The sequence below is a fragment of the Aulostomus chinensis genome, chromosome 13, assembly GCF_037954235.1.
Source record: "Aulostomus chinensis isolate RoL2024-O1b breed Wild chromosome 13, RoL_Achi_v1.0, whole genome shotgun sequence".
NCBI classification, from domain to species: Eukaryota; Metazoa; Chordata; class Actinopteri; order Syngnathiformes; family Aulostomidae; genus Aulostomus; species Aulostomus chinensis.
In genome coordinates this window covers 10,363,281-10,380,851 of record NC_141332.1, presented here as the reverse complement: position 1 = coordinate 10,380,851, position 17,571 = coordinate 10,363,281, and the positions used below count along the sequence as shown (strand labels likewise).

At 39.8% G+C, this 17,571-nt stretch overlaps 1 protein-coding gene across 1 annotated transcript; it reads left to right on the top strand.

The window, feature by feature from the left end:
- The first annotated feature begins 3,090 nt into the window (after positions 1-3,090).
- Positions 3,091-10,127, top strand: adrb2a (adrenoceptor beta 2, surface a). Its single transcript, XM_086223103.1, has 2 exons — positions 3,091-3,244; positions 3,522-10,127. Exon 2 carries the CDS (start codon positions 3,522-3,524, stop codon positions 4,776-4,778), a length of 1,257 nt encoding a protein of 418 aa, XP_086079229.1. The 5' UTR covers positions 3,091-3,244; the 3' UTR covers positions 4,779-10,127.
- The last annotated feature ends 7,444 nt before the right edge of the window (positions 10,128-17,571 follow it).

The window sequence follows — 17,571 nt, the reverse complement described above, 5'->3', positions numbered from 1 at the left end:
TACATGTCAGTCATTGTGGTTGTTCAAGTTCTGTCTGAAACGGCTGGTTCCTTGTAGCACAGCAATTGAAACTTCCATGAACATCATTGGCGGACTTGCACCAGAGCAACAATTTGCCTTCATGTGTTTCCTGATCTGGAAAACAATTGCCTGTTATTGTCACGGCTGATTGTGTTTTTGTGTTGTGTATTTCTCTACTCAGAATTCCTGAAAAGCTTTTCCTTTTCTCAACAGTATCTGATTTTAACAAGTCCAAGTAAAACCCCCGTCCCCCTGAGAAAACAACCTCACTTGATTTATTACCGCAGAAATCATTTTCTCAATCACCAGTTTCAAGCCCTCTTCAACAGGGATTGATGCTCATTCAGTATTGTTCAAAGGTGGACAGAACTAAATCATAAATTAGGATATACTTTAAAAATCCCCATTGCGCGCATCCGTACTCTATGGCTGGTACTTCTGTTTACATGTTCAAAATCCAAGTTAGATTATTAGTCATAGTACCTGTTATGTAATATCACAAAGAGCATATCCTAAACACAGAAACTGTCAAAAGATAACTTCTGGTTTGGTTTTTCTCTAAATGTGAACAAATACTATGCACTGGGTAAAAAGACACATTTAATGGTGGGATTTTCTGTTATATAATTAGTCATGAGTGGTTTTCTGAGAGCTCACTGTTAAGTACAGCGATGAATCGCAGAGCCCGTGGCATCTGCAGTCATCAAAGGCTGGAACTCTAGAAAACATCCCCGTCTGTGAGCACAGACAAATATATATTTGACAACTTTCATAGAGAGATAAAGACATCTGTATGTGATGATGGTTATTCCCTTGCCTGCAATTATAACTGCACTTCCTCACCTCATGATTACTGTCCTGAAAAGAAAAGAACTTCCCCCACCAAAATCATTATGCAACAAGAACACCAAGAATCAAGCATTAATCCATTGATGCGTAGAGAATGTGGCGCGTTTCAGAACATTGATCACTTCACGGCAATAATTTAGTGTGAGAGAGAAAGAGAGAGATTATATGGAGCCTGTCAAAGGCAAAAAGATATGGGCGCAGTGAATATCAAGTGACAAAGTCTCCATTTATCTAAGTGTGTGAAGTGCAATCTTTTCACAGGAAGTTTCATGTTCCAGAACATCTGCAGTAGCCCAAACACTCGAGTCAAATCTTGTATTTTTACTGAGATGTTTTTCTTTATGTTTTACACACACACAAAAAAAAACGATTGGCTCAAATGTTATCATCCATCTCATTTTACACTTGTAACTTGAACGATTGTGGTTCCAACACAGTGATGGTTGGCAGTCTGTCTCTAAATGTATATTTTCAAATACATAAATGTGTCAACAAATCACTACATGTCACAGTTTGGTCTTTGTGGAAATACTGTAGTGGGCAAAGGCTGCGGTACTTTTGCAGCTTGTACAAAATACAACTTATACACTCGTGCAGTGCACTTTTAAATGAAAAATTGCAATCTAACAGATCAGAGTGTCATCAGGGATTTCAATTTTATGCCATGATGGAAGAAAGTTGAAAAAAATGAAGGTTGTGACAAATGTCTTAAAGTTCAGCTTTTTAGCTTTTCACAGTTTTGAATGCATTTCATTCTCCTGACTTTACATCTTTCAATGTTTTCTCTGATTTCATTCTGTCAGTGCGTTGCAAGTGAACCTGAGCCAAAGTTGTCGATAACTTCATGGCTACATCGATTTTTATAACATCTTTGGTATCTCTTGATGGGTTTTCCAGACAGGAAATCTCCACAAATGGCATAGCATAGCCAGTTATTTTTCAAAATAAAACACCACATACAAGCTTACAATCAAAACAGATCTCAGAAAGGACACAATATAAACGTGTACTGCGTGATAGACACATATAAATTACTAAAAACAACAACAACAACAAAAAACAACCAGATCATCAGAATATTAGCAAGATGGAAAAGGCAGCTGTGTGGAAGCAGAAATGGTCATCATTGCAGCCGGAATACGATGAAGCCTTGCCTGGTGGAAGTTTGGGATCAGGAAAGAAGTTCTTCACTGTGAGTAATGAGGACATAAAGCTTGAAAATTGTAAAACATGTAACGCCCAAAACTAACAATAAACTAATCAGACACTTCAAACTCCATCAGCCCAGTTTGAGGAAGCTAAGAAAGGGAAACCGACTGAGGCTAGCGGGCAGATCTTGGAGCCAAGAACTAGTCTGCAACCTCTCCTATCCTTCATTGGCTGCTGCATTCAACTGCTTTTGTTTGATAAGCAAAAGAGATTTCAACTCAGAAGAATTTTTTGTTCCTCCACCCGGAGGGAGAGCACTTTTTTAATGTATGATGTAACTTTTAGGGTTGTTAAAGAAAGAAAAGATCCAGTAACCTGCAATTTGGAGGAAACTGTAAGAGTAATACTGTCTAAAATTATGAAAAGAAAAGTTTCCATTAAGTCAATCGGTATCAGAACATCAGTATCTGCAAGTCACACTCACAAAAAAAAAATCATTGAAAAAATGGCTAGGAAAATTCAAGTGGTGTGTGAAAGTTGTGAGAATCATGATAAAAAACACATGATTTTTTTTAAGGCAAAGGGAAGTTACAATACTTTGCCCTCTAATAAAGCCATAGGTATACATCAAAGTTGGTGTAACTTGCCAGTTGGTAACTTTTACGTTTAATCTTTTCCTCATTTTATAGTGTCAAATTTTCACCTGTTTTAATCTACGACAGAGTAAAAGATGAGAGCTACAAAATCTCTTTAGTCCTCAACTTTCAACACTGAACATGTGAGCAAGTCTTTTACACAACTTGTGCTTTCTAATATGAGCTTCTAAAAGTATCAGTTTAAAGTGATCTAGCTGATTAAAAGATTCATTGAACATTAAAATCTTTGCTAATGTTTGCAGCTTTTATCTCATGCAGACCTGCAGTCACGGCTGCAGGGATAATGTGTTCAAACTCTCTGGAGCTCTCAGCACCCTCTGTGGGCTGCCTGTCTGATTGGCTGAGCACTGACCATGATGTCATCACTGCATGTTATAAGGGCTCTGACAAATAGCCTGGGAGACACATGAGAAGAAACGCTGCTCAACCGAGGGACTAAGTGAGTGGGAGACCCGCAGAATAAGAAAAGGAGAAAGTAGACAGAAGGACATGTGACACTGAATAATTATAAGAACAGTGAAATTTCTACTTTTTATGGGAGGCAGGGAACAACACAACTACTTGTGGAGGTTTGTACTTATATTTTGGCTAACTTGTTTAACATGTTTGATAGGCTGCACTTACTCAAGCCCTATGTGTTAGAGTTGCAATTTAAGTACTGGTTTAGTCAGAAAATAAAACTAGCAACAAACACAGGAGCACATGTTTTATTGTGAGTTTTAGTTCCACATACCATTTGCATGACAAGTGCTTTCATTCTCCTCTCCATATCAGTCCACTGTAATGTTAAAATTGTATGTTTCATCTAAGTATGTGTGTTTGTGTCATCCACATATGATCGATCAGATGGGAAGTACAACCCCACCAGCACACCTCAACGTGAGTGCAGAGATGATCAACTCGTCATCAGACCCTGCTCAGACTGAGGAGCGTTACAGTGAAGCAACAATGATCCTGCTGGGCATGATCATGTCCTTGCTCATCCTGTGTATCGTCTTTGGCAACATCCTGGTCATAACCGCAATTGCTCGGTTCCAGCGTCTCCAAAATGTCACCAACTGTTTCATCACATCCCTGGCCTGTGCGGATCTAGTTATGGGTCTGATTGTGGTTCCCTTTGGCGCCTGTTACATCGTCTTTAAGACCTGGCACTTTGGTAGTTTCTGGTGTGAGTTTTGGACAGCGACTGATGTGCTCTGTGTGACTGCCAGCATTGAGACCCTGTGTGTCATCGCTATAGACCGTTATTTGGCCATCACTTCTCCCTTTCGCTACCAGTCCATGCTGACAAAGTGCAAGGCTCGCATTGTGGTTGTGCTAGTGTGGGTCATTGCAGCCTTGATATCTTTCCTACCAATCCACATGAAGTGGTGGATATCAGATGATAAGGAAGCTAAAGAGTGCATTGCAAACAGCAGCTGCTGCGAGTTCTACACCAACATGGCATATGCCATCACATCCTCCATCATCTCCTTCTACATCCCTTTGGTCATCATGGTGTTTGTCTATAGCCGCGTTTTTCAGGAGGCGAAGCGCCAGCTGAAGAAGATTGACCAAAGCGTTGGACGATTTCACAGCAGTGACAACAGCAATCTCAAATCTCTGGAGGCCAGCAATGGACGTGGCCAAAAAAAGGTTAAGTTTTGCCTTCGGGAACACAAAGCCTTAAAAACTTTGGGCATCATCATGGGAATCTTCACTCTGTGCTGGCTGCCCTTCTTTCTGCTCAATGTTGTGGTGGCCATATGGAAGGTGGAGGGAATAGACCTTCCCTTCAGGATTCTCAACTGGATCGGTTATGCAAACTCTGCCTTCAATCCCCTCATTTACTGCCGGAGTCCCGAGTTTAGATATGCCTTCAAGGAAATCCTCTTTATGAAGAGGCACCGCCTGTCCAACCCAGGACCTGTGAATGGATACGTCTACAGTAGGCACAGCTGGCAGAGTGAGCAGCAGGGGAGGAGTAAGGGCAACTCGGAAGGCAGTGACGCAAATGAGGGGTTTCTGGGGAGAGAAGAGGGGGGCTGCAGTGTTTTGGAGAGAGCAGTGGACCCAAACGGGAATTGCAGCAAAAGTCTAACAACTGCAACAACTGTCCTCTAAACATAGAGCTCTGAGACATCTATCTAGACCCATACGTGTTTACACTGCACTCCCAAACTTGTTCCTAGTGATAATGACAGGTAAGCCCAGTCAACGCGACTGCTCGAGTCTCTGGAGACTGCTTGAAGGAAACTGTAATAATCACATTTAGCTGAGGAGGGAATTCATCTTCCTCCTTCAACACAGTGAAAAAAAAATACTGTAGCTAGAACACTTTTCATTCATTTATCGTGTTGATTTAACATCTACCTCACCGCATCAGTTTATCTCAGTTATTTCACTGCCCACAAGACTTACACTACAGCAGTTTCTCTGTGGTTTATTTACTCTGCTAAAGGGTCTGTGGACTATAAAATTGTTAATTACCTGATTCCAATTTAATTTGTGGGCATGTTTTATTTCCTCGTGGAATTCTTGGGGCAAGATCTCCTTTTTTTTTTTTTTTTTTTTGCTTTCAGATTTCAAAGTAAATTTACCGTTGTTGGAGGCTGTAACTTCCATTTAGAGCTGCCAAATCAGCGTGAATAATTTTGTATTTCCACATGAGAAAGGATGGGAAGTATGATCGGATCAAAATGAGAGCTTTGCCAGAAGAAATACATTCCAAAGTAACCAAAATAAAAATTGGCTTTGTTTAGTTTCCATTTTTATAGATTTTATAATGTGAACAGTGATAACAGGTGTAGCAGAGACTGTATGTCTCACTCCCCCCAGTGCTCAGCTATGTTGCGAGGCCCCACTCCGTACTCTTGTCTTTTACAGTCTGTTGCAACAGACGTTCTGTTGACTACAGATATGAAGGGTAACAGTTATCTGGATCTCACTGGTGCCAGCTGAGAAACGCCTGGGGCCATCCTCTGTTGGTCAGTGATAAAACTTAGAAGTTTGGATGGAAATCAGCAAGAGTTCACCTATTGATTTCTAATAAGCTGATTATTTTTTTTTCTTTTAAAAAAAAGAAAAAGCTGCTGCTACACAAGCCTGACCACTCCCTGCTTGCTTTCAGTAAAACTTTTATTTAAAAAAAAAACAACTATTTGGTACATTACGTTGCTATCAGATCAATGTGAAGTCAAATATAAGGCATTGCTTTCTGCCAGCAGCAACAGTAATGGTTGTCCCTATTAGTGCACAAGCCTTGTTAAATTATTCAACTTTGTGGTTATTCTGTCTCTGAATGAAAAGTGTTTACATTGTGTGTGTGTGTGTGTGTGTGTGTGTGTGTGTGTGTGTGTGTTCAAACCACACGTATCCGTCACTAGAAAAAAGCCTAGACATAACAATGTTTCAGGCTTAGTTGTAGTGGGAACAACTCAAGCCAATAAACACCTACAAGAAAAGCAGTCAGCACCCAAAAGCAGAGCACCTTGAGCGCTGCTCCCTGACATTTCCCAGAGTTCCTTCATTGTAAACGGATGTCTGGATCATCGCGAAATTACTGAGTATTTGGATTCATGTCATGGTGTCTCTTCTGTTACAGTCAATTTTAGTCAGGCTCCTTTTTCTTAGTGTACAGTCTCCAGGAACTGCTTTAATCCAGCTGAGTCCAATAAAAATGAATTAATTCATGATCTCAGCTGTGGAGCAGGAGAATCAGATCAGTGGTGGGTACAGTAAACAAAAAACAGTAAAATATTGTTATTTAATCATCTTACTCCATCACTGGATGCAATTTGAATTATTGATAAAATGCCGTATCCATAAAAAGACAATGGACAAATATGCGCTACGTTGTTACTTTTAACTTCAAAGGACAGGCTGGAGCAAAGTCTGTGTAGTTTGGGCTGACAAATCAGACAGCGTCTACCATGACTGGTGATCCGTGTCATCTGAATATTGAACCAGAGATTTTTCAAACCATCCAGAGATGCAGGAATGACTGTCTTCCAAAGAAGATGAGTAGTGGAGGATCGGGGGCTCACACCTCAGTGCCATCTGCCACGCCATGATTTGCTAATACGTGGCCATATCGCAGTCAGACATCTGCTGCCATGCCAGTGAGCTCAGCTGAATATTGATACGATATACTTATTTGATGCTGAATGGCCCCGCAAAAGTAATAAGTGCGCAGCCCAAAAGATCCTAGATTTTAGATCATGCAATATTCTATCGCAAAGGTATGAGTCAAAAGCATTCTACAAAAAACTACTCTTAGAAGTACAATTTGTTAAATATATATATATATATATATATATATATATATTTACTACCCACTTTTGATTCAGATGACCCTTCTCTAAAACAACAGTAGACAGATTGCTCTAACTGAGAAATTAATCTTGCAGATCCCTTTTTAACAAGCATTAGAGAAGGATGATAGTATGTGGTGTGCAAGGCTGTAATTAGAACATCCCACCTCCAAGTCTAATTGGCTTGAAAGAGAAGTTCAAGAACGGTGGAACTGCACTCTTCTCTCCCATCAGGGTGGGGAAAGCTTGCATGGTTGTTCCCCTGAAGCCCTAAAAGTACCAGTACATTAAGTGTAGCAACTGAATTTGGGGTTGTTTGTGTGTGCATGTGTGCGTATGTATGTATGTTCGGGGGGCTCCACTCTAAATTGTGCTAGTGACCAGTGTTTTAATGCATGCTGCGTTGCCTCTGGAGTAGAGTCAGCTGATGCCATCAAAACTGTGAACTTTGTTCCCTCCGTGGAACCTCTATGCACTGTATCGCTAGGTTTAGTCAGCGCTGTTGTGATAGACTGTAGGAAGACATAAATACAGTGCCATCATACATCAATATTTGCCTGGTGAAAAATAAGCTCTCTGTTGTTTGTTCAGTTTTTCTTTTTAATGGATTTATGCTAAAGTAAATACAAAGGGTTGAATGTCAGAACAAATGCTCTCCAGCTCAACTTTCACTGTTCAGCATACACCAAGCACAGAACCAAAAATGTCTGTAGACCAACATTTCAAAATGACTAAAGTATGTATTCGCTCACCCCACAAAATGACTCATAAAAAAGGAAAACACATTTTCAGGTTTGTGTTTTAACAGGTACCTTTCACACAAGATGTTTTGCACGGTGGAACGAGAGAACCAAAGTGTATATCCACACTGCTCCCTCCTGGCAGCAACCTCTCTTTGCACCTCTGCTGTCTCTCAGTTACTAATGGTTCGTGTTCCATCAATATGTCTATATGACAAGGAATGCATTTCGTGTCATCACTCGCCCGTGTGGGAATACACAACACAGTTATTACAGACAATGTCTCCTCAGTCATTTGCTGACACAACAACATTCCAAGTGTTGCTGATGCATAGAATGTTCAATCAGTTCTCTCACCAAAATCTGTGTCCATATAAAAGGTAAAAATGCCAAGAAGTCTTATGGGAAGTCTTACAATGTGGCACATATAATTCCAATAAAATCTACTTTATTGTACATGGATTCTAACTACAAACAACAGAGTCTCTGGACTAAAACTTGTGTTGATTGTATTGATTGATATAGCGATTGTATGACTACAATGCATGAAACATAGAAATCACGTGACAACCAAGGTAATGTTGCAACTAGTACAAAATAATAGGCCTAGACTACGTGACCTGCTTATACTCTGTCTCTTACAAACTAACGCAATCATTTACGCTTAAAAAATCTTGTTTTTTTTCTCAACTAACAATCTTTTTCAAGGAGCAACTTTCACTAGAAATTTAATTTTTCAGGCTTATACACAGTTATGTACGAGTGCTTCTTCAGCTACAGCGTCACTGCTACTGTCTCTTTGTCACTGGAATATGACCAACAGACATTCCTTGAATGAAAATGGCTGAATGAAAAATATTGGTTGCTGCTGGGCACTCTTGCAGAACTGGAGATGGTAAGCACGAACAAGTAGTCTTATCTTTATGATTTATGAGACCTTTATTTTGTAAGACTTTTAGACAGTAACTTTGTGGATCAAGAAAATGACTACATAAATAACAAGAGATTTCAATGTTAATCTAATTCTGCGGAGAGATCCAATGTGCTCGAGTTGAAACGCGTCAGATTAAGCTATCAGAAATATCTAGAATGGTCATTAAAATGAGCCCAACCACTACCTGCTGCAACACTGAAATGAACTCATTCATGCATCTGTAATCGTAATCTAGTAATTTATCTTTCTGAAAGGGGCTGTTACTATTTTTGGTATTTTTATGCTTTTTCTGTACTGCGGAAAAGGTTTGAAAGCAAGATGTGTACGAGTAACACGGTACCTCTTTTGAATGCTCTCTCTATGTCTACACATCCTTGTACTTCACACGGCCTCAAATTTTTGAAAGAGGATTGCCGAGATAGCAGCATCTGCCTCTTAAGACCTACGGTGGTCAATGAAGTGACAGTTCAGCCTCAAAGCCATTCTTGAGGAAAAGGATCAGTAATGAGTGTAACAGGACCAGTTTTGGTGACAGCTGCTCAAAGGATCCCACTCAAGAATTAGTTTATGGTAAAATCAATTTGTTCAACACAGAATCAAATCACTTAACGTTGTGCCAAACAGCAAGGCGACAAGCAGTCGCCGCTCTGCATTTCCTCTCAGCCCCCGAAAAATAATCAATACTCCTTGATTAGTGACTCTCCTCTGTTCATGTGATGAACCATGATAATGATAAATAAAACAAAAAAGCTAATGGGTTTATGTGCAGGTTGCACTGTATTAACCACTTCAGTTTAATTTTGTTGCAGCGTTTCCAAAAACAATAGCAAAACATGACTACGTGAACACAGTCAGGAGCCCTAAGGTTACACGTCATGGAGAAATACATTTGAAAGCACTGAAGGCTCTGATGTTCACATTCTAACATGCATCATTGTTCCTGTTTAATAAAATCCACCTGACCCCTCAAAAAATAGATGTACGTAAGGTGTCTCGCAGACTTAAAGCAGCACTGTTTGGCACTTTCAAAAAAAACTATATGTGCATATTTATAAACCACCAAGGGCTGGAGAGTAATGCTGTTGTGGTCTTCATTTGCACGGGGAAGCTCGTTTTCCTGTTTGCAAGTACAAAGGAAGACTTGTGAGAAAAGTCACATTTGTTTTGCACGTGGACTTTGGATGCCGACGTCTGTAAATGTCCTGTTCTGTTTAGGGTAAATACTGCTTCAGCAAATGTATAAACAGTAAACCTAATAGATGTGAATCTATCAAAGTCAGAGTGATATCACATGTCACTCGACTGACTGTTTACTAAGTGTTCTTGTTTTTTTCGCACAAGTTTTGTTACTGTTTGTTGCTGCCAGTTACAAAATGTGGTGTCCTGTGATATTTATGAACAACTTGTGTGCTGTAACAACTGTATTGATGTAAATTATTGTATTGTTGCATGTAAGTTCCTCATTCCGTGATCATTAAACTGAACAACAGTGGCTGGTCCACTTTTCTTTTGCGAGACTATGTCATCAATGTAACTGCTCTGAGTTGGCAACATTTCACTTCACGGGGATTGAGCGGGTCCTCCTCTATCCTACATAGCTTCTCTTTTATATCCTGTAGTTACGAATGACAAAGGGAAAATCGGTAGGAAGTACTTGAATGAACCAGGCCTGCTGCTGAGTGATCCAGATAGAATAGGAAATGTGTTCAGAACACTATGAAATTTGTTTTATGTTCCTTTTTCAACTTCATGTCTGCTCAGTGTTGTAAGTAATTGCAGATTATAGAGTACCTAATTCTATTCCAGATACCCGAGGGAGACGGAGCCATGAAAGTATTTTAGAAGTTCTGTATTATGCTGGTAGAGAGCATTTTTCATGCTTTTTTTCAAGCATGAATATGTTCATCTGCCAAAGGAAGATTAAAAACCTTGAGAGTTTAACAGAGAACATGACCGGAATGCGAACAACTTTTGACATCACTCCATAAAAGCCTACTGTCACAAGGACACCAAATTGGACACATGGTATTTTCAAATAAGATAATTCGCCAGGGCTGTTGTCACTTTTACTGCGACAGGGAAAGCCATTCAACAAGGTATACTATATATGTATATTGCAAGACATATATATATATATATATATATATATATATATATATATATATATATATATATATATATATATGTATATATATATATATATATTACTGTATGAATATTTCTTTAAAGTCTCCTCTTTTCTAAAATTGTGTGACGAAACAAGGCACAATTAAATGAATGCAGTTTGTAATCTCATTGAATGACTGAGAGAGACTGAATTACTCAATTCTGAGGTCAACACACCTGATTTATTCCATTATTTGCGCTTCCTCCTGAAAGTATTGCTAAGGGGTCTTGCATAGTCTTCTCACACAAGCACATTTCACAGCGCTCTAATCCTTCACTACTCCAGCTTTCCCCTGCAGCATCAAATTACAATTTCAGCTCAAATGGTGTCAACTGCTTGAAGTGTTTCAGGGGTGTGCATTGAACCTGATACACAGGCATGTGTGCATAAGAGTGGATAACAATTTAATATTAACTTCTTTTTCAATGGTAGAACTACTTTTAAGTAACGCTACAGAGTTTGTGTTGAAAAATATGGCAATAACCCAGATTTTTTGTTGTTGAATATTATGGTGAAATCAGTGACAGTTTTATCTCCTTCCCTACATACACCAGCCGTCTTTACAGTGTATTTAGAATATATGCTGCTCTTACTTCCATTCAGCTCTGAAATATGACTAAAAACACTCAGCAATGGGTACAGTTAATCACCTGGAGTTCTGTCATAGTAGTGCTTTCCTCATGACCCCTCTTGTCCCAGACAATTCAAACTGTGGAATCTTAAAGAAACTACTTCATTAACTTAGGTGGAATAAGTCAGTTCAGGGGGCTTCCACTGTATATCTTATCTGCAAGTGCAAGTATATCAAAAAGTGGTTTTGGCCCCTAAGATGAAGTGAAAATTAAAACATGCGAAAATTGGTTAACTATTAAATACCATGACTACACTTAGGACATGTAATAATACAAGAAGCAAAGTCTGACATGTTGCAACTCTATTATGTGCCTCTGGTGGGTGGCTTACTCCTCGCTTACTGAGATTTTAATGTCATACGAAGTAAACAAGCTGTCAGAAGCAAAAAAAAGTTACACATAGCCATCAGGTTTTGTTTGTAAAAAGTGTTCAAAAATTCCTATGGTGTGTAAGAACAAATTTGGGTGTAATGATTCACACATGAGGTCCATTCCTCCCAAGGAAACATACCCCTTTAAACGGTTAAATTGGTGGACGTTCAAGAAGCTACCACTGCATATTCCACATCAGTTCAAATCATACTCTTATACATATAAACAGTAAATTGGTTGTCCAACCCAGTTGCAAAAAAAAAGGAAACGGTGAGTTGAAACTCTTTCATTAAACGTCAAAGGTGAGTGGAAGCTAAGGAGTGCAGACCTTTAAGACATAAAAATATTTAGAATGTCATAAGAATGTTTAAATTTAAAGTCTGGTTTTATAGCAGACACATTCTGTCTCTTGGTGTAATGCTAGGGAACACAGTAGCAGCATGAATCTCGTAACTTGATAAAGTAATGTTAGTGGACAGGAAGACACAGTTGATGAACTGATTCACAATTCAGAGGAATTTTACTTGAGTACTTCAGTTTTCTACTCCACTACATTTGAGGGAAATATTGTTTGTTTCTTGTTACGCATTGTTATACGTGGGTCCAACTGTACCTAGTGTTGAAATTAGCTAATTTAAATAAGGCTCACATATACTTGTCAAAAAATAATAAATATGATGAATATAGCACTCTAAATTGGGCCGTGGCAAGACTTTTCTGAATAATCTATCATTTTTCACCATATAATAGCAGTATTTGCATGACCATAAATGAATGCGAACGAAGAAGAATCAAAACCAACTTGTTGTGATTTCAAATGCTGTGTATGCCCATGCTTGGTAATATCAATCATCAGGTCAGGCCTCAGATCATTATGAGTATGACAAAAAGAGAATTTTCCCATATCCAAACCTACCATGTCGCCTGAGTGACAGATGGGGGGAAAAAGACGAAGTCTGTTTTGGTACGAGAGGACTATTTTCTCAGATATGTTAATCATGGCATGGACATAACTGCATACAGGGTGTGACATGTGAAAATTTGTCTCTGATAGATCGATAAGTCCCCTGGCATTTCGGTGACTACATGTCTGGAGTCCCGTTGCTCCCAAGAGCCTTACAAGCATACAAAACCTTGTGTGTGTGTGTGTGTGTGTGTGTGTGTGTGTGTGTGTGTGTGTGTGTGTGTGTGTGTGTGTGTGTGTCTTGGTCACACAAACAAGCAGATCTAAAATCATAGCTTGCCCACTTTTGAAAAACTGTCTCCACCCGACCAGAGGTTATGAAAGCAGTTATATCCCAAAGGATAAGCTTCAAAAACATGTTACCTCTAAAACATTAAACATGCTATTTCCACCACAATGGATCAAAGCTTTCCAATAAATGTTCTCATTCAACACTGTGTCAAATAAATATTCTGCTTCATATCAACAGTCAGTCATAAGTATATTTAGAATATATAAGAACATTGCCTGTGAGCGTTGATTTACGTGTTTGTCTGACTCAAAACTCAAAGATGGAGACTCTGGATTGTGCCATGTCAGCTCTTTTCCCTTCTTAAAATAATGGCGCCTTTGCCAGTTAAACGAATCATGCTGAAAGAAACAAATCCATTTTATCATGATGTACAGAGCAAATCAAGTGGCTAAATGCCAAGATACCAATGGGACAGATGTGACTTTAGTTATGTGAAGCTAGAACAGGATGTAAGGGTCAAGGAGTAATCAAATTATGAGTGACAGCTTTAAACTCTCTGGGACACAACAGCCCTCCGGCGACCCTCATTTCTTCCTCCTGTTCTACAACTTCTAAAACCAAACCAGAAAAGTGGCAAAGCAGAAGTAAAACTTGATTTTCTTTGATAAACAATATGTGACTGATAGTTGGTGCATGTCAACAACCAAAATGAAGGGGTAAAAGGACCGCAAACATATATTACTTTTCTTGTCAAGCAGGCACTTAATGGGGTCTACAAGACATTAAAATTCTCCTCACACACTCATTCATACACTGTTGGCAGGGGTTGCCATGGAAGATGCCAATTTGCTAACACACACACACACATACAATCATATACTAACAGTGAAGGCATCAGAAGCAGTAGGAAGTTCAGTGATTTGCGCATACACACTTTGACACCTCTGGGGTGGGACAGGGTCATGATTTTCCAGTATGTAAATATTCATTAAACATTTAAAGATTAAATAATTATGTGACCATTTCTGGCTTGTTTTAACATGTTTTTTTTTTTTTTTTTTTTCCATTTGTTTGTTTTTTCAATTTGCCAGTGTAGCAATAGTGCAGGAAAAGGTTTGTGCTCAATAGAATTTTGACTTTATTTAGGAAGATGGCAGTATAGAATTTGATAGACTAGTATGCAGAAGAAACATGCAGACACAACGACTGCAGCTTAAGGGAAAACATGACAGTTTTCAGGAGCCGGAGGGCCAAGATGGCTTTTATGAAGTGACAATGACTGGGGACATGACAGGGTCAATCTCAAAGAAATCTATACAATGACATTTTAGGCAATGCTGTACTTTCTTGTATAAAGCTTTCACCGCTAGATGCCGATACTGACTCGCTTTAGCTTCTGGTATGCAGTAGCCAGCGGGACAAAGACGCTGACCCAGGTGGAGGTAGCTGCCGCTTCAGGTTATTCGTTAGCAGCTAGCGAATGTTGCAAACATGTACACAATCGATGAAACTCGCAGAAAACAGCCTTGATCAGGTCCAGAATCCAAGCCTTCTTGAAAGAAACCAAGGTCTGCTGCCAAGAAGAGGAACAATGCAAAATTAAGCAAAATGAGGGTGAATACTGGCAACGACTCTTGGCTGAGACAAACATGAACTCTGTCACATGTAATTGCTTTTGGATCGTAAGCAACAATAAATGTTGGCTGTTTAGTTACACATATCTTAAGTGTAAATAATGGCAATCTTTACTGTAACATTTATGGAACAAACTTTCCATGATATGATGGTTTTATCGGTTGTTACCAATTGTGTCGTAGCTTAAATGGTTCTAAGTGAGCTCTGGCGTAAACTGTAAAGTTACACTCATGCCGCTTGTGAGGATGCTGACACAAAGTTATCAATATTATTTGGACAGACACCGAGTTTTGGTTTTGCTTGAATTTAGCTTGCGTGGGCACACATCAAAATTGGATGGAATACTTCCCCCTACCTCACTGGAGCAGGTAGTGCCCATATAAAAAATGCACCTTCAACAGTCCAGAGATGAAGAGCCTGATGAGACCTGCACTCTAGGTCTGTTTCACACAAGGTCTTTTTGTTCACTGGTTATCTGGGCAGCCACATTATGAGTGAGTGATGGATTTTATAACACTGGTGTCATATTCAAGTGTAAGTACAGTATTTCATGTTTTATTATGAGCATTTCTTTCTGTTAAGAGCAAAAATATTGTGGTATAAACGGATAAGGTGCAGCATCTTCAAAATGTAGCCACATTCTGTCTCTTTCTTCCTCGCCTAATGGATCAATTTTCCGAACAAAAACTGGGTGTAATTTGCTTCCAAGCAATCCATTTAGTTAAATTTGACTCTAAGTTGGCTCAGGGGTATTGTATTCTTAATGATGAGCAATTGCATTTGGTGATAGCTTTACATCTTCCAATTCTAGTTTGCTGCAGTCACCCCAATATCTTATAATGAATACTTACTTTTTGTCCATTCTTCTGTGCACTTAAGTGCAAGAATTGAATTTTGAGGAACTTGTGATTCTAAGAGAAAGGATTGTATTTAATAACCAGAGCTCACATTACCCATGCACTTCTGTGATACGACAACTCTGTGCAGTTTTGTAAGCATGCCGCACATCCAAGACTGATGTGGCCAAATTCATTTATTGTCTAAAAGCGCATAAACTGGAATGCACTCCTGGAGAAAAAGTAACAAAAACACATGAAGGAAAGGTAGTCATATTTATCCGATGGTTTAACAAGCAGGGAAATTCATTTCTTTGTTCTGACCCATCACGGCCCATCTGTGATGGTTCTTCATCTCTTTGACACCAGAACAATCACTCTTGACCTTCCCTGACATGCTCACAAAAAAAAAGAGAGACAAAGATCTTCATCTGTCACATAAACCGATGCCTAATAAGGACAGCATGAAGCTGGTGCAGGGGAAGCCACCCAGTGCATCTACTGTAGGGTTTTATGTGTGTGTGTGTGTGTGTGTGTGTGTGTGTGTGTGTGTGTGTGTGTGTTGTGGTATGACGAAATGTAATTTATGTGTTCCTTGTTAAAGTTAGTTTTAAGTTCTGAACTGAGGTTAGGTTAAGACTGGGAAACTGAGGGTTAAGAGTAGGATTAAGGCTTTTGTTAGCTGGCTAAGGATAGCTACGTGTGTGTGTGTGTGTGTGTGTGTGTGTGTGTGTGTGTGTGTGGTCTTATGCACTCATGGTTAATGTCCAGTAGCACAGACGAAGCCAACAATAAATGCCAACTCAACAGACTGCAAGCACTGTGAAATGGAAGCTATGTATTGTATTCAGAGCTCATCTCATGCCAGTAGTAACTACTCAGCGCAGTTCATCACCCTTGACAGAAAATGCTACATCCTTATTGGGAAAATGAACACAGTACTTTCTAATGCTCAGAAAGCTCCCCAGGGTACTGCAGGGTTGACTTAATTTTTGTAGTCCAACCCCAAGTGGTTAGCGGGGTCAGAGTTAGCATCACAAATGCACCTCACTAGTCCTCAATAATGGCAGCTTTTCAAAAGTTGTAAAATATAAGCATGGCAGCACAGATGGGTGGAGTGCACAACAGCTGTTGCAAGATATTGAGTAAAGGAGTCAGTTCCATTTTACATAGTAGAGAACATGTGACTCCTATTAAATTCCTAAATTCCTATTAGATACTACTAGGTGATACAATCGTCTTTCTGGAAAAGCGATAAAGATCCATCCATTCAATCGCTGATCAACAATCTGATCAGTAATTGGAACAAGCCTAATTCAGAGTGGAATTAAAGGAAGCATGAGGACAAGGCTACTAAATGCTACCCATTTCAAACCAGCAATTTCATCTGCTACAATGGCTAACATCCATTTGTAAGGGGAATTGATATAATCAGCCTCTTAGCAGCTTCTCAGCAATGTGATACTTTGTGCGAATGTAAATGAAAACATCATTGCTGTACAGTAGCCTTGTGAATTGCAAAGGGGCGGCTTGATCGCTAACATTAATATCATGCAACCTAGAATGTGGAACTCGTCCCCACGTCAGGCCCACCACCCGCAGGAGGAACCGGAAGGGTCTGGTGTCATTTGAATTAGGCAGCAGACCGGGGGGGGTTCCTTGGCAGCCTGATCCCCAGATATGGAAGCTGGCTTTTGGACTGGAGTGGCAGACTGGGGTGGTGGTCCCCATCTTTAAGAGAGGGGACCACAGGGTTCCAACTACCTCCCCGGAAAGGTCTACGCCAGGTAACTGGAGAGGAGGTTCAGGGTGATAGTCGAACCTCAGAATGAGGAGGAGCAATGTGCTTTTTGTCCCAGCCATGGAACCGTGGATCAGCTCTTTACCCTCGCTAGGGTGCTGGAAGGGGGATGGGAGTTTGCTCAACCACTCCACATGTGTGTTGTGTGTTTGGAGAAGGCTTATAACTGTGTTCCCAGGAGCACACTATGGGGGGTACTCCCAGAGTATGGGGTGGATAGTCCCTTATAAAGGGCCATTCAGTATCTCTACCGGAGGAGAGAGTGTCTGGTTCGCGTTGCAGTAAGGTGGA

What these genes read in the sequence shown, in the direction of transcription:
- adrb2a (XM_086223103.1), top strand. Translation starts at nt 3,522, where the DNA reads ATGGGAAGTACAACCCCACCAGCACACCTCAACGTGAGTGCAGAGATG.